At 41.9% G+C, this 23,147-nt stretch overlaps 1 protein-coding gene across 3 annotated transcripts in view; it reads right to left on the bottom strand.

The window, feature by feature from the left end:
* Positions 1–23,147, bottom strand: part of LOC116736960 (transcription factor SOX-6-like) — a 154,320-nt gene that overhangs the window by 25,875 nt on the left and 105,298 nt on the right. For 2 of the 3 annotated variants that reach the window (XM_032589872.1, XM_032589863.1), the window contains 5 exons: positions 20,386–20,506; positions 18,484–18,563; positions 7,349–7,498; positions 5,600–5,777; positions 3,824–4,020 (listed from right to left, as the gene is read on the bottom strand). In XM_032589872.1, the coding sequence (XP_032445763.1) occupies positions 3,824–4,020; positions 5,600–5,777; positions 7,349–7,498; positions 18,484–18,563; positions 20,386–20,506 (726 nt within the window). The remainder of the gene's footprint in view (positions 1–3,823; positions 4,021–5,599; positions 5,778–7,348; positions 7,499–18,483; positions 18,564–20,385; positions 20,507–23,147) is intronic. The other variant, XM_032589883.1, reaches the window with a different exon arrangement.

The following is a 23,147-nucleotide window of genomic DNA, read 5'->3' as shown; positions in this document are numbered from 1 at the left end:
AGGAGAAGAAGAAGAAAAACATTGACACCAACAGAATTGTTTGTCCAGTTTTTTTTTTTCCGTTTTTTTTCAAGAGTTGATGCATTTACATTTGAGAAGAAAAACGGCCCGAGTGCCTGTTGTTAGGTGGCGAACAAACAACATGACAACAAGCGCCGACGGAAACAATCACTAAAACTTTCCCAGTGAGCTTTTTATTTGTAGGCGGGCAGCTGTAAACTAAATAACTGCATTGCTTTGGTTTTTATTTCCTATAAAGTTGGAAAATGTCGAGTTTCAACAACTTGCAGTGGTCCTCGCCCACCTTAACGTGTGACTGTTTCTGACTTTTACTGTAAGCAAAAAAAAAGAAAAACGGAGAAAAGAAATCGCTTTGATGCACAAACTCATCTCCGTGGTACTTTCAGCTGGACCTGCAGCAGACAAGTCACATTAAACTTTTATAAGGAATTTATCTGCAGCTGTTATATAATTTATGCTTATGAGTTTTTCAGTGTTTACTGGTATAATGACTCATAAAGAAAAACCCACTCGGGAGCAAAAGTTGTGTACGGCGCTGGATTTTCCTCTTCTTCTTCACCAGATTTCGGATGTTTTTCTTCCTAAAGATGCAAGCCAAACAAGTCCAGAAGATTCAAAAACAGCCCATCCTTAGAGCGCACCAATCATGACCTACTTGGGGGTTGAAGAGGGTTCAAAGTCTCCACCCCTAAAATATTTATGACTTCCTCTCCTCCCCTTTTATCTGCTTGGTTTTGAGCAACATGGGATCAATTGCACAGGAGAGTCAGTGTAATCGCCTTATCCCCCCTTGTTTTTTTTTTCCCCCCCCTGGAATGTCTGATCCTAAGAATCCATGATTGGCTGATCAGACTGATTGAAGATGTTTTGGAATGTAAATTTCTCCTGTGGATATGAGATCTCAGTACAAAGACTCTAGCTTGGTCACCCCGAAGGACAGAAATGAACAGAAGACACGGAAGAGAAATGTCTCTGGTGACCGAACTGGACGATTATAATTTTGCTCTTGACTATTTGCAGGCCTGTGAGAAATTCAACAACTGTATGTTTCCTGATCAGCAAACATATCATACATAAGCATGAGCAGGTCCTGCAAATAACAACACTTTGAAATATGAATATATCTCATGTACCTGTGTACATCTGTCACTGCCATGATTTTTACTGACTTAATGCGTGAACAAGCATAAAAACACAATATTTCTTAGTCAATGGAAACACTGCAATTGCGAACTTGTTCTCTTTCAACACTGGCAGGATACCGACTTGCTCACATTTGAAACAGAAACACAGAGAGTGCTTCTGTGCCAGTTGATAAACCCTAAATTGACTCAAAACTGGGAGGCCAAAATCATTATTAGCTGGTCAAAGCTTTGCAAAAACTGGAGATCGGTATATTGCTACAATATTCTGATTTGAACATCTCTAGAGGAGGAGAATTTGTCTCTGAAACACGCGCTGTAGTTGGGCTAAAACGCCCCAACCAGGCCGAACACACACAGACAGACACACAAATGAACATAGGCTAATGTTAACATGATCTATCAAAAACCGAGGGGGAAAAAAAAGCCCCACTCACATAGTCAGGGCAAGCTCACAAATATACACACACTAACACGCCAAAACCATCACTTGTCATTGGCCCAGCTGCTCTCGCTTCAAAGCTCTTGGCTTCTGGGTGGCCGGAGAGACGAGAGGAGAAAAAGAGAAGTTCTTAAGAGCAGCAGCAGCCTGAGCCAAATGACACCAAATATCATCCATGAATATTCCTCAGACCGAGGCACTGTCTGAGGAGAAACCCCGCACACTCAGCCAAGGTAATACAAAAGAAAAATGCGCCACAGGAATGAATCGGCTTCAGAACCACGGAGGTGGTTGTCGCCGTTTCTCCAAGAAAGTGTATATTTTGGGGCAACAGAGACAGAAACCAATGCTTTAGGGGGAGAAATGGAGAATCCTTTCAGCAGGTCAAAGGTGGTACATTAGTATTATGTGTAATGTCTTTTAAACTGGCCAAAAATCCTTGCTAACACTTGGTAACATATGGCTCTCTGCACACTGGTTTGGGCTGGGAAAGGCCGCATGCAACTTGATTTTTGGGTGACTGTTCCAGAGGCGTTTGGTGCTTTACCTTGGGCCATACGCTGGATTAAAAAGACTGGGTTCATCAGGTTTCTTCATTACTTGATGGTACAGTATAGATAGTAGTAGATAGCTGTAGCATAGATATGTCTAAGATGTGCTAACAACTGGACGTCATATCCAGGACTGGATCCCAGTTACGTCCCAGTTACATGACTGCAATGTTTACAGTTATGTTCAATGACTGCCAACATTGCATTGTTGCTGATTCCAAATGGATTGGCCTAAACATTTCAGAAAACTGTGGATTTAATGGGATTTTCCTTAACATTCTCACAGGTTTACAGAACATTGTCTGAAACAAGAAACTGTCCAGTCAGCAGTAGTTTTGTGAGCAAAAATACCTTCTTAATTTCAAATATCAGACTGATTACAGCAGGGCAACAGCAGCTCAAATTTAGTAGCTACTCATTACAACTATACTATGCAGAATACCATCAATGAATGAAAGACATATCATACCTAAAACCTTGGGTATTACTCTGCTAAGAACAGGAACCTGAGGCTACAATTCACACAGGCTCAACAAAACTGAACAACAGCAAATTGGGAAAACGTTGCCTTGTCTCAACACCTAATTTCAGTTGTGACTTTTATAGGTCAAAGCCATAATTTTGTGTTACTAAGGGATGGCATCCTGCCTTGAATAAAGGGTTCAGGCTGGTGGTGTTAGCATAATCCAGTGGGAGATAGCTTCTTCTTACACTTTTGGATGATTGGTAACAACTAAAAGTGACTGAAAGCGACTAAGGTTTAATGACAGAGCAGTCATATTGTAATGGGAAGTTTATAGGGTCAATTCCAGTCACCTGTCGACATGCCCATTGGCAAGCCACTTAACCCCAAATTGCCTAATGACCTTATTATTGGTTTATATGTGTGTGCGAGTTGGTGAGTGTGAATGGGTGGAAGTTGGTTTAGTGTAAAGTACTTTTACTAGTCAGTATGACTGGAAAGGCGCTGTGTACACTTATTCCATTTACCATTTACAACATTTAGGAATGTATATGCAGGAATACCACAGTCTACCACAGTAATATTGCTGACCATGTCCTACTATACACATAATCTGATGGCTCACAACACTCACATCATCTCAAACATTGTCATGTTTCTTGAACATGACAATGTCTCTTTAAAAACTTTCTGAAACTTCAAGAAGTCATCACAACATGGCTCCTCTATTAACCTTTTAACATTTTTACCAGCATTGCACTGAGAAGTAGCTCCTATAATGAGCTCAGGAGATGTGCAATTCCACCAGGTGTTTGCTAATTGCTGCCAGCTAGTCTGAAGGAGCTGAGTGGGAGGGCTGCTCTGTATTTCAAAAGCTCAGAAGCTTGGAAATTGGAGCTCAAAGGAGGAGCTGTGCCACGAAGGCGGGGCTAGGTCCACCCAGACGTTTTGTACAGCTTAATGGTTGCCACGGGAGATTAAAGGATTTCTCAAACATGCATGAAAGAGCCAAAGCAACACTCCAGGTATGTTTTTGATGAGGGAATAACATAACATGATGTAAAGTTAAAAAATGTTGATTTTGCATAATACTGCTCCTTTAAGGTTTGGTATTATTGAACAGATTACACCTTACTGACTCCTATAAAACTCATTGGTGAAAAGAGTGGGCACGTCCTAACTTGTACACACACGTCCCTCTAACCTTGTTGCTGTTGTTGAGGTTCATGCTGCTGAGTGCGGACAGCTTGGCCTCCAGACTCTGGTGGCCCGGCTGCTGCTGCTGATGGAGGAGCTGCTCCCTCTGGATCTGCTCCCTCATGCTCCGCGCCTCCTGGATGGCTTTCATAACCGCGTCTTGGTCCCCAAACAACGCTGTCGAGTTAAGGCTGGACAAGATGTCTGCACACGGACACAGCAGAAGGAGGAGAACGGTTGAAAGCATGAACAGCGACACACTTGATTTGCGCACAAGAACGTTAGATAAAATTGCATCTTCAGATTCTAAATCTCAAAATTCAGTTTACAAAAGAAAAGTAGAAAAGTGGAATTGGGATGTTAGATAACTGGTAGAAAATGTCCTTCCTGTCTTGTCACAGAGCCTGGTTTGACCTTCACAGCAGAAACACAATCTCACCAAGTATTTTTGGTCTAGTTTCTAGTGCAAATATCTCTCTACACTTGAAATAAGACTAAACTAACTTATTAGGAACTTTTCAGCACCGTACAAGAGTGTTTTAAGTGAGTAACTCCTTAGTATTGATGAAAAAGTTCTAGTTCCACTGACAGATATTTTCCACTTATAACATGGGGGAAATGTGTTGTTTAAAGTGAAATAATCTGCTTGTGGATTTAGCAGATTATTACTTATTCAGTAATGTTAAGGAATTGCATATCTTGCTGAAAAGTTACTTGTAAGTCCCTTTTGACTTCTTTCAAATGTACAAAGATGTTTGCTCTTGAAACTAGACCAGAAATACTGGGGGGTTCAGCGTTGATTTCAAAATTGTTACTGTGGCCAACCTAATTTTTTTATTAATTAGTTTAGGTAAAGTAGAGAATATTTTAACATTTAAATACCCAAGATCAGATTTTTGGACTCGCATCACGGCCCGCACATGTTGTTTTCCGGTTTCCGGAACTGAGGAGTACCTCCCTCCCTCCCGCTTTGCTTGTTTGTGCGCCACACTCCTCACTTTTGAAGCCCCACACGCGCACTTGAGGAATTAAAAGAAGTAAAAATAAATAAATAAAAGAAAAGGATGTAAAGTTTCCGTTTCCCTCCTTGTTTAATTAGCACACGCGTAAAGGAGGCACCGTACGCTTGGGTGGCCGCTAAAAACGGGCGAAAAATAACTTTTGCAGAGAACACAAGCGTCTCGTCCTCAAAGCCACAATAGAGAAGCCGGTGAAATTGTTTTCTGAGGTGGAGGGTGAGGAGTGGGGAGCAGGGGGAGTGGTATAATGAGAGGCTTTAGATTGGCCTTAATAACAGATAGCAGAGGTAGGGGCATAAAAGGTCTAGCGCGGGCAGACAATAATGCGAGGAAGCTCTTAAAAACCAAATAACGTGTGCTGGGTTTCACTGCTTCCGCTGCCAGGTTTTCATTGGGGCTAAATACAGGGCTTTGGACTCCTGTAAAACACAAACACTCACTCAGATTTTACACACACACACGCAGAGGTCTCCTGGTGGGGTTGAGGTGTCTGCAGTCGTTCGGGCACACGCGGCGCAGCACAGTGTGTCTGTGGGTGGCAGGGAGGAGCGAAGCGTCTGGCTGCGTGATGTTTTTGTTTTTTCATTTAAAGGGACTCTTTTTTTTTTTTTTTTCTCACACGGAAGCGAGGACGTGTGTGTTGGAGGGGGGGCCGGATGTACGACGTAGACGTGGGGAAGCGCGTTTTTACACACGACGTGACTTTGGGCCGAGAGCAGCAGGTTCAACGGGGTTCGGTCCGGCGGGGTGTTTCTGCCACCTACCAAGGGAGGCGTTTCGGCCCATGCTGGGGATGGGGCTCGGGATGCGACCCTTGCCCAGGCCACCTGGGCTGGTCTTGTTTCCGGGCAGCAGGCTCTGCGTGGGCGACGTCGGAGAGCGATACGGCTCGGCCATCTTCGGTCTGGCGGAGAGGTTCAATGGCTGTGTGGATCCTTCTTCCTGTCCGGAAAAGAGAGGAGATGTCAGGGGTGTAAACACGCGATCTGCTCAACAGACCCGCTGGGACTTGATATGCGATTCACGTGACAAGATGAGATTTTAGAAATGTTCCACAGAAAACTAAAGGCATAAAGGCCAGATATTTTTGTATTTTCCTGTTTGGACTTTCTGACTAGGGATTGCACCGATCCACTTTTTTCACTTCTGATACCGATATCTCACATTTAAAATTGGCCAAAATGACTAAAATAAAGTCACAATAATACAAAATTAAAGTAAAAATAATACAAGAATAAAGTCAAAATATTATGACTTTATTTTGGTAATATTACGACATCACTGACATATTACAACTTTATTCTCATAGGCCGTTATTCTCGTATTATTCTGGCTTCATTCTCGTACAACTTTGTTCTTGTAATACTGACTTTTTAATGTTATAATATGACTTTATTTTCTTTTCTTTTCTTCAACTTTATTCTCGTACGCCTTTATTCTTGCAATCTTATTACTTTATTTTCATGATTTTAGTTTTTTAATGTTAGATTTTTGTCTCAGCATGGCTGTAATACTCCATCATAGGGTAGCTGTTTTCTTCTTAATAAACTAAGTCTTGAAACTAACTTTAGTTTTACTCAAGTAGTCCGTGACAGAAAGATCTGTTGGATGGTCTGAGACATTGTTTCGAAAACAAGCCAAAAAAACAAACAAAACAAAAAGACAGAATTATTCTGTACAGAACTATGTCAACACAGAACGAATCAATTCTTGTAACTATACATTAGCAAAAAAACAAAAACACACGCGCCCACCATTGGTGTCTGTGTCTATATTTTCGGTTTGGCTGCGAACGCGTCGCAAACACGGATCCAATATGCAGCCGACAAAGTGTTGAGGAAAGGAGTTTAGGATGAGCCATGTCGTGGAAAAACAGCGAGGGGGTTTAATGTGGGTGGGGGGTATTGCATGCACAGTAAAGGTTACAGAGGGTGGGGCTCTGCACCACTGTTTGAGTGCGGCCAGCTCTGACGCCGGCCTATTGTGACGCCGGCTGCAGCTGTGCCCCACAAACACATGTGGTTTCCATTACCGCCTGGTTGTTGAGTAAAGATGAGGCGCACGCTCTCTCCAGTGAAGAGGTCTGGGCTCCTGCCAAACAGCAGCCAGCGCCAGTGTCCTGTGTGCGTGCGTGGGCGTGTGTATGCGTGTGTGTCAGAGCGCAACTTTTAAATAAGCTGCCACTAATTGAGGGTGAAGAGCACTGGGCCGTGCACAGATCATCGTTTCAACATCTTCCAAATTTCCAGCCTCTCACTTTTTTATTTTTATTTTTTTACTTTGCGCTAATCGTCAAGACTTAAGTGTTTTCCCATAGCGCACATTCACTCTTTCCTTTTGTGTTATTACGTTGCCTGTTGCGCGCATTAAGACGCCGTTTTTAACTCTGTGTTTATTAATTACAGGGAACAAGTATGAACCGCTGGCTCGGTAGGTCCGTCTTCTAATAATCGTACGCGACTCCGGCTCATACGTCTCTCCCGATCGTTAACGCAATTGGATTTTTCACGCACCTTAATCTGAGTCACGGGGCTGGACGCTCGCTTCTCGCTCTTGAGGTTGGAGGGTGAAAGCGGACCGGAGGAGTTGGGAGCCTGCGGGAGGGGCGCCATCTTGGCTCCCGGAGAGATCTGCATGCTTGCCAGCTGTGCGGCGTACAGCTGCTGCAAAAAGAGGAAAAACCAGAAAAACCAACAGCTTATTAACATTGTTCGCCAGCAGCTCGTCAGTGGCTTTCCTCTTTCATCCTTTCTTCTACTTCCATATACACACACACACACACACCCACACGCACCCTTGGTCCTATTTTTTGTAACATATCTTTGGTCCTCTCTGGAGGTTTTTTGTTTTGCACCACAGTGGATCCACTTATGCATGCTTACCGCTACAATGCCATGCAAAAGCATTTATGCACTCCAAACTTTTTCATTTCTTGTAACCACCAGCTTCATTCCACCTTATTGGGGTTTTTATGTGATTTATGCAACACAAAGTTGTGTATACTTGTAGCCTGGGTGTTGCCTTCATACACAATTTCGCTTGATTCTCATCGCCCTCCAGTGACCTGTCTGTAATTTCCCCCAATTGACTTGGATTCTTCTGGTAAAATTTCAACCGGTCCAATCAATGAACAAAAGGAGAAGTTGTGTACGATGATTTTCTGAGCTGTTTTAGAATTGCAGTCTGCCTGTAGTTTTAGCAATGGCAGCGGAGGAAGTGAACAAAGCCGTTCAGTCAATGTTGGCCAGGACATCAACGTCCATCTGGTTCAGCTCAGCACTTTGGAGTGTAGGATGGTTGTTTACAGTGTAGGTATTTTCCGGTAAGCCTCATGTCGTCCAACTGGCTTATTGTTAACGTCACAGTCAAACATTAGCAATTGGCTAATGGTTAAAACTTAAGACTCCATGCCTCTGTTGAAGGCATCCATTAGCTAGAGCTAACAACCAATAGCGGGCTCATTAAGTCTAGCTAACTGTTAGCTCTATTTAGAACAGTTTCTCAGTAGCCGAGGGTCCAAACCCTCTGTACGAAATGAAGTGTATAACAAAGGGCTGGTTTGTGCTTGTAAAGTGAAACAGTTCCATCTTTCCCTTGCCAGCAGAATATATAGGTTCATTTATTCACTTCAAGTATTTAGATAAGAGCAGTCACAGTTAGTTTTTGCCAAACCCCAGTTACATCTTTTGCAAATTTTCCCACAAAAAAAACCTGAAAACTGAACAATAAAAAAGTAAAAGCCTTGGAACACATTAGCCTTTGGTTTGGACAATCTAAAAGAAAAAGGAGAAGGAAGAGAAGAAGAAAGAAAAATAGAGCTGACTTTCCATCCAAGGTACTTAGCAAAAATCAAAGAGCCAAATACTCGGCCCACCGTCCAGGGTCTTCTAAATCAAAGCTTGCTGGCCAGACAAACCGCTGCCCGAAACCACTGTCAACTCCTGTCTGAACGCATTGGAGTGTGAGTGCCGGAGTATCAAAGAGCCTCTCCTCAGGAAAACCACCCAGACGTGGCTGGCCTTCACTAGATTCCCCTCACTTATTCCTTTTTCTGCTTTCCTCTCCCCTCTGCGTTACTCTCACCTCATCTGTACTCTCCCCTCCTTTCCCTCTAAATATCTGTCTAAAATCCACCCAGTTCCCTTTTGATGTCCCCCTCTGCCTCTCTCCACTTGTCTTCTGACTCTCAGTTTTCGTCCGGAAATCATTTTTCATATCGTCTTCCCCAGATCTCCATCGTTGGTTAGTTTTTATTTTTACTGTCTGGCCCTCTATAACCTCGACTGGCCCCCGGTGTTGTGAGATCTGATTTCCCTGCAGTCAAAACTGCATTGCCTCACAGGAACCGAGATCCAAGAGCAAAAGAAAGCAAAAAAAACCCTTCGAACGAAGAGGGAAAGCGAAGGACGGAGGGTCTCGCGCAGCAGACATGCAGGACCACCGTCACTACGCCGCCAAAGCACAAAGCTCAGCGGTCGGGACAGGAGAAGCTGGCTGGCTGCCTTTCCACTTTTCTCCGAGCGATATTAAACACAAACAGAAGGGGCCTCACTGCTGAAACAAAGCCCTGATGTCACGCTGCTTATTTTCCTTGGAAGCTACCAGAAGCACGCGGGCCAAGCGCCTCGGCGATACGAGATCCCCCTTTCCAATGGTTGGCGGTGAGGCCTCGCGCGTCAATCAAGCCGACCGCAGAGTTACTTACGCCGGTGCCTGATACCCTTACAGCCATAAAGGGAGCAGAGGGGCTCGGCACAGACACCTGAATCTTTTGGGGGTAGAACACACATTTGGGAATCCCCCCCCCACACAAACCCCTTTGTCTGCACATACGAATGCCTTCTGCGTATTTCTCCACCCTACGCCATTGTGCATGAAGCAGCGGTTCTGTCAACAACCTAAGGACAGACGTCTTGAATGAACAACAAGGCTCACGATAAAAGCTTTTCTTTTTTTTCTTCCAAGACGTTCAGCAATTGATTGTTGACTTGCTAATGTGCAGCGTAAACAACCCAAACTGAAGCTCTTGCTGCACAATCAACCCCCAAGGGAAGACAATGAAGCCATTTCCTAAATTACAAATTGACGAAGAGGGTCTTAAACTTCGCTCTGTCTGTCCAAACTACCTGACTAGCCTTTGGAACAAAGTGCTTATTTCACTAAAATGTCTCATTGTTGACCCTCCTCCATTATCTGTTCATGTTTCGCTTACTTTAGTGCAAGTATATTGAAAAAAAAGGTGAAGTCTGACAGCAACCGTTTTCTCTTGTCAGAACAGAGCGGAAGATCCCTTTAGCTGGCCTCTTTCAGTATCAAGCTGCTGCTGTTCTCTGGAGAACACAAAACAAATGAGGTTTTGTGTTTTTTAGGTTTACAAGGAAGAAACTGACTGACTGTCAACTCACTCAGAAAAGAGTGGATAGATATTAATTGAGTAGATTGATTTTCCATTTAAAGAAGTAGACCTAAGAGATGGGAAACATTAGATTTCTGAAATGTATGAGCTAATGTTAATATTGATTTTCTCAGCATTTTTCGACATCATTATTAATTTTTTTGTATTAATAAACATGGTTATTTTTATTTTAAACACTATATAAACATTTGTTTATACATTTATATTGAATTAAAAGCCCCTGTAGTGTGCCCTTGCGCCGCAAAGTAAGCCACTGACCCTCCCAGCTAAAGTCCTCTGGGTCTGCTAACAACTCTGCCACCACCACGTTAAACAACGTCACCAGCGAAGGACGAAGCCCTTTAGACCAGACCCCTGTATGTGATCCTAAAGCAGGAAGTGACCTCGTGGGACAAAATGGTCTTTCTCGTCTTTTTTCTGCCGTGGCCCCAGACGCCGGACGAGAAAATGACCGAGCACAGACACAGAGGGAGATGTCATATGATTTCAACAAGTATGTCTGCTAAGCAACTGTATTTCCCTCACATTAACCGTGCACAAAGGGGGCCTTTCTTCGGCAGAAATCCACTGTTTGTGAAGGGGTCCTGCTTTGAGGCTTCAGAAACAATTGGGCAGAACAAGTTCCCACGGCGGCAGCACAAGATTCGCGCGTTCAAAAAACTGTTGATCAGGTCGCGGCCGGTCAAGCTCTGCATGCGCAGCTTTGGTCGAATATCTCAAGAAACAGTTGTTCGAATTAGTTTTTTAGCTGATACAGTAAAAAAAAAAAAAAAAAGAGAAAAATTTTATATACAAAGCTATAGCTTTTAAACTTTTCTTGTCATAGTAAAGAAATGAGCAATCTAGCCGATTCACAATTAATGCCTTGAAATAGCATTGGACAATAATTCAATTCATTTATCGTATTTTCCGGACTATAAGTCACACTTTTTTAATAGTCAGGTCCGGCTTGCATAAAATAATGGCTTGGTCTACTGACAAAACGTTTTGGGCTTTGAGCTAGTATTATTCTGCTTTCCATCTAAATTTCATTTATTAACTGTCTAATCTCTTTAGTGATTTCACACATTCAGCTGAATTTACTAATGAACATTAAACAAGCATCCAGAATCACTTCTAGAAACCAGGCTCGGTCTCGCTCGGCCACCCAGCCACTCGGAGGTAGGAACTGTTTACCAGGAACTTTTGGAGGGAGTTTTATTAATCAGTATTAAAATAAATGTTACATCGTTTATGTACTGGTGCACAAATAAATACTACCACAGTTCAACATTTCCAGATTTTTTTACTTTTTCTCCAGAAACTTGGTGCTGCTGCCGGTATGGTTAATGCTTCACTGAGACACGACTGTCAGGCTTTGCTTAAATTTGTGAAGGTCGCACATTGGACTCCTCTTTAAAGTGGTTATAGTGCAGCTTAACAGAGTGAGTAGCCTGAGCCGATCGCAAGTTTGTGGCTAGAACATTAAAAAACAGTAAAAGCTGCCTTCATAAACTATTTATTAGCAGTTCTGACAGTGTGTATCTCATTAAATAAGAGGCACACTTTGTACTGTACAATTCCTAATTGTGAACATATTCCTTTAAGAGTTCGAACGCGTAAAAAGGAACGAAATACGTTTTTATCGGCTCGTTTTGCTGACAGTAGTTATCAGCACAACAATTAGCAAATCCTACTGGTGTTCCGACTCGCGTCGAGAACGCGCTCTGTTTGGGTCGCTCCCAAATCTGATCTCTGACTTCCAAGACGAACCGAGCAGAGCATAAAAACCACAATGGGTTAAAGGACTTGGAGAAATGAGAATTACGTCCAACCGGTTCACAATGAGACTGGGAATTGGAAACACACTGACACACAGAACCAAACTCGTTAACTAAGCCGTGAACCACGCCTTATGAAGTAGGAAGTGGCACGCTGCTTTAAAAGGCTAATGAAGAGGTTCCCCAAATGGAAATGAGGGGCTTTCTAGTCAACACAGCTTAATGACTTGAGCAAGATCTCAGTTTTCTCAAAGTGACTGTCGTGTTAACAAACAGCAGCTTGTGCAAGTCCCAACCGACAGCCCGACTCAAGGGTTGCATGAAAACCGTCCTTTTGGTAGCAAATAAAAAAAAGAGTTCATTAATGTATGCAAATGCACACAGTGCGCCATATGTCTCCCTTCTCCTACAACACGCAGTCGCTGTTTTAGAAACATTCTCTCTTTTTTTTGATGCATTTTTACTGATTGCACCATTGCATTTGGCCTCGCACCACGTTTTCACAGGAGTGAGCAGCATGTTAACAGGGAATCGGTGTTACAACATTTTCTGACACTGGCACTCCTCTGTAACTAACACTTCCAATGACAGTCACGGTGAAAAGAAAGTACACCCGGTCGTAAAATTCTAAGGTTTTTCTACATTTTAGGACGTAATTGAAATGTTATAACCACAGCATGATGTACAAATGTTATTCTCTATATTTTTCAATTTGTTGTAAAGTAAAAAAAAACAAAAAAAAACGTTTCTGTCATGATGAACAAGTACAGGCTTATTGTCAAAGTCTTATCATGATCACTTTTAGCGAAAGCGTTACTGTATAAACGATGTCCAAACATGCTGGAAGCCACTGCCTGCTTCTCTCTCCCTCTCCCTGTGTGTTACTCCCTCTTACACACACACGCAAAATCCCCCAACAATCACCGTTTATTCCATCCTCAACTCTTCCCCGCGCTCCCCGCCTTTCTTCCTTTTTTCCCGGTTTCTGCCGACGGCCTGATGAGAAGCTTCCTCTCTCATTCAGGTTCCTCGCCGCCTCTCGTCCTCCGCGAGCGTCTTGAATGTGAGCGACATTTGCGCCTCTGACATCACGCGCCCTCTTTACCTCTCGCGCGCCGTGCGGCTCCTTTTGATCGTTTCAAAGCCAGGAGTGGGAGGCAGGAGGGCTCCGACACCCCCGCGGCGAAGCGTGGCGAAGCGCGGCGCTTTGCTAAGTCAATAGCGGCTAATGAGTTCTCCGATAAACGAGAGCCACAATGCAAATTGAATAAAGTGAGATAAGGATTCTTGTGACATCTAAAAAGCCATGCTACGGTAATGAGTGACATGATGAAGCTGTATTGTTGGTGAGTGAAATAAAAAAGCCTTTTTCTTAAAGGTTTTTGTCCTTCCTGGGTAGGTAGAGCAGGAAGGGTGGTGGGCTTGTTTTGTCAAGATCTCAACCGCCTTCAGAGAGCAGATCTGTATTTTTTTTTCTTCTTCTATTCCCTATTTTCCATTTTGCATAATCTTTTAGCTTTGCAAACATGTTGTATGATAACTATTAGGGATAAGTGCTATTTTCAAACCGCAGGTGTCAGGGAGCCATTAAATAAATGTGATGAATTGCCGGGGCCAGGTGTTGTGCTGGTGGGGAGGAATTCCTCCGTCATTCATCATAACGGCTTTTGTCTGATACAGTTGACAGGCAGCGAATAAGGAGGCTAACCTGTTAGCGTCAGTCCACCCAGCTCTATCTTCAAACGCCGTGTCATGCTATTTTAAAGAGCTACTGGAACGCCATTAAGCGTCAAAAGAAAACACGAGGGAAGCTGGAACGTACGCCAATCAACGCATGCTGGGTGCCCTCCAGCTCCCGATTGTACTTTCCACTTAAAAGAAAAAAAAAATGTTTCTAAGTACTTCAGGAACATATCAAGCAGAGCACAGGAGACCAAGCTAGCATTTTGTACAGAGAACAGAGTGGTGTTGCATTCTTAAGCTTCCTTTGGTCAACCTGTTAACCATGCTGTCGTTATGAATGTTAATCTTTAAATAAATCCCACGGCCCTCTTTCATAATTATATCCATCACTATGAAATCTTGGCTCTTGAGTTGAACAATAGCCTGGGCCTTCAAGTGTCATGCTATGCAGATGATGGGATTGTGTTCTCGCTGAGTTTGGAATACAGACACAGTTTCATTAGCCCCCGTTGATAAAGATGTGGAAAATGCATTCAGATGTATTCCTCCTATCGTTGATCTCACAATAGAAAAAATAAAATCCTCCCTTTAATTTGAGTATATTGCTTCATATACCGTATTTTTCGGACTATAAGCCGCTACTTTTCTCCCACGCTTTGCACCATGTGGCTTACAGCCCGGTGCGGCTTCTCTGTGGATTTTTCTTCAGCCACCAGGGGGCTCTTTAGCAGGAAATGAATCATTGGAAGTCAAAATTGGAAATCAAAGAAGAAAGCGCTGATTTTCATTTAGAACAAGCACATGCTAGCAGCAGGCAGGACGGAGAAATTTCTTCAAACTTATACCCCCTCATCATGGAAACGACATGAAGTTCATATGATGCCACTTTTGAGTTGAGGCTGGCAGTATAGATCGATATCCGCTGCTGGATTCGGCGTGAACGAATCCGTGGTTCGGCGTTGGAGACGCATGACTGCGTCCTTAATAGCAGATTTATTTAGAACTCAGCCTTCTGCTGTGTCCTTGTGGAAAACAGAGAGTGGCGGAGATACCAGCGGCTTATATATGTACATTTCCATTGTTTTTAGAAAACTTTGTGGGTGCGGCTTATAGTGAGGTGCGCTCTATAATGCGGAAACTACGGTATACAGGTGAAGTCAGATGTTTACACACACCGCATAAAAGATATTAACCTTTATTTCTCACTGTCTGATATTAACGTAGGCAACATTTCTCATGTTTTAGGTCAATTAAACTTACCACAATTATTTATATTTTAAAGAACGAATGTTGGAGATTTATTTAATAATGCCTTCAAAATCAGACGTTTCCTCAGTGTTTGGTTGCCTTGCCTTTGAACTATACGAGCTTCTGACAATAGTTTGCTGGAGTTGTTGCCCATTTCACCTAACAGACCTGGAGTAAATGAGGTTTAACAAATCAGGTTTGATTTAATAAATCAGGTTTATGCGCCGCTTCGCTGGCTCACACCTTTACAGATCTGAGGTCAGGGCTTTGTGATGGCCACACCAAAACACAGACTTTGTTATTCAAAGTTCTCTTCCTGATAACTTGGCTGATGTTTTTTGACTTTCCAATCATGTCAAACCTGAAAGCAGAGCACCTTAAAGTACATCCAGAGGCGAGCCGCCATTTAACTCAAAAGTGTCAGTATACCTATCAGGGGTTTCCAAAGCCGTGACATCATCATCTGGGCTTTTCCTCATTGTTTAAAGAGACAGTAACCGTGCTTTATGTAAACATTTTATGTTGAAGACCTTCATAAACAAATCTCTGGCATATTCTTTCGCTCAATACTGTCAAAGTTAGCAAATGGAAATATTCTTGGTAATTCTTTTTTTATTTTTATTTTTTATAAAAGCAACAGAGAATGTATTATGTTAAAAAAATAGAAGCCATAATTTGAGAAATGGGTGTGTAGGTTGGTACAGCAATACTGGCTAATGCGCACTCTGTCAATGTTGCAAAAATGGCTCATAAATGAGGTAAGTGAGGGCAAAAGTATTTGTTTCTGCAAAGAATACGAAATATCGTAACTGGTTTGGGCCTCTGTGTTGGAGGACTATTCATAATATAAGCCTTCAAAAATAAAATTGCTGGGAATAAAGGACCAGATGGACACTAACTGACAGTTATACAGAAGCAATATTGAAAAAAAAAGCCACATTTACTCTTGGTAATTCTAACGGAGCTCAAACAAGAGACGTTTGCTCCGATTTAACTTCAGACCGTGAGAGAACCAAGTGTATTCAGTGTATATAAACTGCTGGTTTCAACTGTATATATGTGGAGTTTGCAGCTTTTTGGCAACAATGATGAATATGGGGAAAGCACCTAAGTCCCACTGTCACATATGGTGGAGGATGATGTGTTGAAGAGTGTGTGTGTAAAAGACAGGTTCTTTAAAACTTTAAAACAGTAAACAGACACTCAGTCGCCATCGGGCGTTTTAACAGTGTAACAATCCAAATCAACACAGAAATGGTTTCGCCAGAAACAAACTCAACCTCCTGCTTCTCCATCTCAGCGTCCAGCGGAGTGAGCTGAGCAGAAGGAAGCATAATGGAAACCCAGGGCTCTAGCTCATCCACAGAGAGCCTGCATTTATTTGCACCATACTGTATCCGTCCATCTTGCATCAGCTTTTTTACATTTTGCGGTGTGAAATTGTTCTATCTACCGTTGTACAAGATGTAGTTAAATTTAATTTATTTTGTGCCGTTCTACACATCCTTTCCAACAACGTTGTCCCTGAAGGCAACACAAAGTTTTTCTGTAAACCACAAAACACAAGATCTTTGGTGCCGTGCCCTCTTCACCTCAGGACAAGGATAACATGAACCTGAGTTTTATTTAGTTTATTCTCTGCCAGTCCTTCCTATCCAAAATATTGTTTAACAACTGGTTTGAGGTCATTGCTGAAGGTTGAAACAATACAAAAACACAACCTTTAAACTTAGTTTTCCAAAACTGTACTTCACATAGATGATGAATAAGGTGTCAGTATTGGAAGAAGTTAGGCTTCGGCAACTATGACATTCTCGCAATATGGCAAACGTGTGTATAACACCAATTCTATGTCGTCTGCACAAAAGATTTTAAACAAACATATACCACAGAAATAAAACATAATTTTTTATTGTTCCAAAATAATATAACATTTTGATTAGTACAGTGATTTAGATTCACAAATTTAGATATCCTGAACAGACAACTAGTCGAAGCAAAATTCCTACAAATTTTTTTTTTAGCAAAATCGAATCTCTGATGCGAAATACGTCATAGTGCAACACATACTGGGGTCAACTCTCCACATCGTGGAATTCAAGTTCCAATCACGTCCTTCACCACATGTGAATAAAATGCAAACATTTCTAAAAGAACGAATCAGAATGGCCAAGATTTCACTTAAATGGACTCCTAAACCTTGTGAAAGCTTTCTCAGAAGAGCTGAAGCTGCTGTATTGGCAAAGTTTAGGTCAACATTTAATGGATTGAGAAAAGGTTATCACTCCAGTTACTATGTGTGAAAGCAAATTCTTCTGCCAATAATAAAATTTCTAAAAGCATTGGTTGATGAAATGTCAATACAACAATAAATCAAATCTGCCATTTCTCTGGGAGACCCGTCTGTTGACGAGATGAAGATGACTGAGAAAAGTCCATTCTATGGCATCTTACCAAACAATACGGCAGCAAGTCTCAGCAGTACTGGCACCTCACACCGAACTTCCTCTAAGTGCTAGCTACATGCTTACAATTAAAAACAATTTGGTTCAAGGTCACTTGCTTCTGCCTCAGTCCATATAGTGCATGTAAATCTATAACTCAGGAACAACACTGAATGCGTCTCCGCTCTGCTGCTCACTTCACCGACAGACCAGTGCCTTTCCTGACGCTGTCCACAGACGCTGTGCTCACGTGTTTCCCAGTTGCAACAATGGGATTTTTAAAGATTGACTCTGCACTTGCTTTGGTGTCTGGCAAAAAATGGGATTGGTTTTAAATCAACAGCAGAACATGTTTTTAATTTTTTCCCCTTATCTTTATTGATTCCCAAGGAAGTAAACTTTACAAAACAAATACAATGTCATATTGCAAATTTCAATACTGAAGAAGGAAAGAAAAGCGTCATGATAAATAAAACAACCGTCACAACTCTATTTCCCAGGGAAAGATTACAAAGTTCAAAATACAAATAAATAAAACTTCACAAACTAAAATCATAACGTTAAATAGTGATAAAGTGCATTATCAGGGTGGTTTCATCAAGCTTGGTCTCTAAAACTAAACTCAGACCTTCTGAGTTTTACACCCTGTTTTTCCAAAAAAAAAAAACCTTAATTGTTTGGTTTTGTGATTGAAAAAGGCTGTAATGTTTTTCAATTTTATAAATGTCAGACATTATATCCACTCACTCATCTAGCTTGGTTGCTTTGTCCTGTGATAACCACTTTTCTTTTCGATTGCTCAGCAGATATAGTAACAAAAAAAAGTTTTTGATTGTTTTTAGACGCATTCGACTTTGACAGATGCTTTTTATTGCCAGCTGAAAAAAAATGCTTCCAAGTTAATTCAACCACATCTCACTCAATCACCAGAGTCCATGCTCTTATCTGTCACCACTCTATTAATAAGAGTTTCTTTGTGCAACTTTACATGAAGCCTTGCTTTATGTAGATAAAAAAAAAAAAAGGAGTCAATTTATGTTTTCAAACAGTTTGACGAGGTTTTGGTTCAATGGAGTGTCAAGGCGTCGCCCTCTTACCTGCAGCTGTAGCGGGCTGAGTCCAGAGGCCGCCGCGGCTGCCATTGTCGACGGAATGAACTGCATTGGGTAATTCTCACCTGGTGAACAACCAGAGACGACGCGTGTTAACAGAGAGAGGTGGGGGCAGAGTTCAGCACAAGAACAAACCTGCTCTTTACCTTCAGACCCGAATCGTTCTCTCCGTCTCGCTGCTTTGTCTCCTTCCCCCCGCTCATGTTTTTATACATAAACACAAAGGGTCAGGAGCGCTTTATTCAGAGGTTAATAAGACTCACTGTCTGCACACATAAGTGCTCGAGACCGGGCTGAGCGGCGCTCGCTCAATGGGATGCACTCACCAGCTCATAAGCGAGTGCCATGTATAAACCCCTACTGTTTGTCCTTAAAAGGCTTTTCATGTCCAGGTCTTTGTTGAAAAGAGATCGAAGCAAAGAAAAAAAAAAACCCGGAGTGCACAATGACGGCTTTTAACGCCTTTTTGACGCCTTTAAAAAGAGTTTTACTACTTTTTCTTTCTGTTTGCAGCCTTGCGTCCGACTGGACGCAGACTGTACCGATGTGAACCGCGGAGGCTCGCCGCTAACCTGCGTCAGGCGAGCGCCCGGAGGAACGTATGGGAGAGAGGAATGCGAAGGACGAGGGAGACGCAAAGAAAGCAGGTGGCGCGTGGGATCCTGCAAAAACAAGACTGCAAATTGCGCGTGACTTTGCGTGAGGGTGTGGCCGCAGACGTGCTGCGGAGGTAGAGCTGGGGAGAGAGATGCGTGTGTGTGTTCCTTCGTAGAGTCGTTCTCACGTTTAGGTGGTCAGCATGCACCACGGATAAATACTGAAACAGCAGCAAAAGTGTTCTCTGAACATCTTCACATTTTGTCACAATCCACCGCAAACTTCGACAAGATTTGGTCGGGTTTTATTTCAAACACAAAATCAAAGCAAATATGACTGTGAAGTGGAAGGAAACTGATATATGTAGTTGTAAAAGTTTTGAAAATAAGTGTCTGAGACGTGTGGTATCTATCTGCATGCAACTTTCCCGAACTAATGTTGTGTGCAACCATCTGCATCTATCTGGTAGCGTATGTCTGTGCTAGCGTTGCACATCTAACGACTGAAATGTTTGCCTGGTTTTCTTCACAAATTAGATCAAAATTGCCATCTGGATTTGGCAAGGCAAACATCTTCTGTCTATCTCTCTGTCTGTCCGTCCGCCTGTCTATCTAGATAGTTAGCTACTGGACTCGCTATCCATCTATATATCCATCCATCTATCTAATAACACTGACGTTAGACAGAAACACACGGCTACTTATCACCAGCTCATCACCAGAACCCACGCCACTAAAGGCCTGTTTGGGGGCAATTCTTCTGAAACTTTGAGGCCTGTTTTCTCACTGATTGTTTTTGCAGAGTGCCAACATTGAAACAGCCACATCTCCCTCATTTAAAAAAAAAAAAAATTCTGTGTTTGACATCATTAAAAAGTTTAGAATCCACATCTTCAGAATCAGTAAGTAACTCAAGACGCCCCCCCGATGAGGCTTGTTCCTGATTTTGTCGTGGCCAGTTACAAATGTGCAGTAGGTGGATGCGGTTGGGGTGACGGCGTGTGTGTGTGTGTGTGTGTGTGTGAAATTCCATGTTGCAGATGTGCAGAGCGACTGACATGCTCTGCGGTTGCCACGGAAAGAGATGTTCCAGTCCGCTCTGTGTCCAAACGCATTGATCCTGAAGTGAACAAGCGGCGCTTGTAAATCTCTCCGCTCATTTCCACAACATTCCTTACCTGACACACCTCATTACTGTCAACTAGAATCTGTGTGGGGGTGGGCGGGTGTGTGCGTGTGTGTGTGTTGGAGGGTGAGGGGGGTAAGGGAGGGGAGGTGCACATAAATATACCTGGCTTGTAGGACATGCCGGGCGGGAAGAGGAAGCCTTGCTGTGCGACGGCGGCGGCAGCCAGAGAGCGCTGGTCGTGTGGGAACAGGGGGATCATCAGAGGAGGCATGTGACCCTGGACCTGAGGGGGAGTCGGACCAAGAGGGAGAGGCTGAGGCCAAAGCGTGAAAAAAGGAACTGAAAACACGTTTACGAGCACCTCCGACGCCGCCGAGAATACGTGATTAAAGGCCACAAACAGTTGCTACCAACTTAAACAATTTCACTGGAGATTTTGTTCCATTTTTTGCAACTTAATTTTACTCCAGCACATTTCAGATAGAAACCCTAAAAGTATACATGGCTTGTAATTTTGTTTTCGCCAGTTTAGTCTCTACTGACCCAATAAGAACATTTTCAATTTAAAGCGTTGCAAAACAGTGATGTTTTAGTAAAAAGGCTCTGTTTCAAAAGAATTCACCTTTTATTGGAGAAGCAGAATCTGCTGCAGTTACAAACAACTTTAACCTAGTAGCTTTTTAAATGTGGCGTACCCCAAGGCTGTGTTTGGGCCCGTGTCTTTTTTTGCTAAACACATACACCTTGGACAGATGACAGACAAATACAAGAAAATGTCCCGTTACTTTTATGCAGATGCAAATACAGTTCTTCACACTGTCAGATTTACTTAAGGGCAAAAGTGAAATTACAAACTGGTTAAAAAAAAGTCGCTCCATCCAACTGGACTTTAAGATGACTAAATGCCTGATTACCACACCAGGCTTTCAAATTCTGACTTTAAAAAAAATAGGTGTCGTTTAACAGGATTACAGTATTACGGAAATATTTCTGAACTAAGAAGGTTGGTGTTGAAGCAGGAAGCTTGTGATAGTTAATGAAGCAATTGCAATTGCTTCATTACAGTTTTCATATGCATCAACAAAAAAACATCCGCGATAAACTTCAGCTGGTCCAAAACTCTGCAGTAAAACGTCAAACTGGAACCAACAGAAGATCTCACCTCCGTTCCTTCATGGTCAAGCTTTTTCTTCCATGTCAACCTCAAACTCCACCCACAGAACGTTACTCACACTTCCAAGAGCAAGATATAAAAAACATCTATGGGCTAACCCTCCTCTGTCTTCATGTACTCGACTTCAGACAGCTGAAGACATTTTTAATGAAACAAGTTTTTCCTGAAGAACTTATTTTTATTCTAATTGTCATTTCATTTAGGTTTTAGCTCTATCTTTGTGAACCACTTAATGATTCATTACTTAATCTGATTAGTGAAAGCTTTTAAGAGTCCTTCATATATCAGACTAAATAAAGACTTCACTACATTTTGTGCCTAATAAATATTTTCAAAGCAGGCTTCGTACCTGGAATTAATTAGCTGTATAGGTCTGTCTTGGTGCTTTTAGTTTTGGAGAAAGTCTTATGCATGAAAAAAAAATAAAAATAGAAAGAAAAAGCTCCAATGCAGGGGGGGAAAAATGAAAATTCAAAACAAACAATTAAAGACATCAAGATGAGAAATGTATATATATATATATATATATATATATATATATATATATATATATATATATATATATATATATATATATATATACATATATATATACAGTATATATATCTTTACTTATTGTATTCTTTACAAAAAGTTAAGAATATCAATCAATGATACGTCGTGTAGAAATGCTCGAGATTTAAAAAGCTGAATGAAGACTTCAGGAAACCAAGCAGTAAATGAAGTCGCACGTTCTTGAGGGACGAGTGTAAAAGTGTTGAACAAAATGCCTGAAGAACAACGGAGGCCGTGAAGAAGCTGCCTTTCATGTCGGCTTGAAAGACTTTTAAAAACTGCTTGTTTGCCTGAGTTACGGCGCCGACGGCTCCGACTGAAGGCAGCGTATCAAAGATGACCCTGCGGGAGTCTATTAGGGTTAAACCAACAGTCTGTACTTTCCCCTCCATCTCTTGCCCTTTATCTCATCCTGTTCTCTTTTCATTAATTTTTGTCTGACTTGTAAAAAAAAAAAAGAAGAAGAAGAAGAAACAAAAAGGCGCCTTTCGTGCCTCTTGTTCTTTTTACTTACCCATCTCGTTTGTGAGTTTTTCACCTGAAAGACGAGGATGTTCAACAACAGCCTAAAGGCCGAAAGTAATAAAATGTTAACTAGGAATACCTTAGATATGAGCTGAGGAGGAGTTATATATATATATTTATATAGGTTTAAAATAACATTTAAAAATGCAAGCTAAATGCTATTACATATAGACAATCAGTTTTTATTCTACTTTTACAGTCGTCACACTAATAATGAGCTAACATTTTTCTGCTTTAGGCTGCCGTTGGGGAAACTTGTTAACTTGTTTACTGTAAATTTAATGTTTATCAGCTGGTGTTGCTTTCAAACAGTTAAAATACTATGACACACTTAAATGCCTCTCTGCATCCCAAAATCCAACAAAATCCAGTTTGTTACTCCTGTAAGGTTAAAATCCACAGCCATGATAACACTGGGATGAGGCCAGCCGATTACAAATGACACTAATGGTAGCGTCATTTGTAATTGATGCTATCAAATTTTTAGGATCAATTTGTATCATTTGCATACATAGAGCAGTAAATGATACTACTCTATCATTTACACAGTTACATGGAGTAGCTTAGGAATGATAAAACATCTATTGTTGACATCTTGGTATGGGGGAGGGGGGGGGGGGGGGGGGGGTGTTGCGAATGAAAATCTGCCTCAGGCCCCAAAAAAGCTTGT

The sequence above is a fragment of the Xiphophorus hellerii genome, chromosome 2, assembly GCF_003331165.1.
Source record: "Xiphophorus hellerii strain 12219 chromosome 2, Xiphophorus_hellerii-4.1, whole genome shotgun sequence".
Taxonomy (NCBI): Eukaryota; Metazoa; Chordata; class Actinopteri; order Cyprinodontiformes; family Poeciliidae; genus Xiphophorus; species Xiphophorus hellerii.
The sequence above is the reverse complement of the archived record's forward strand: the minus strand, read 5'-3'. Positions and strand labels throughout refer to the sequence as shown.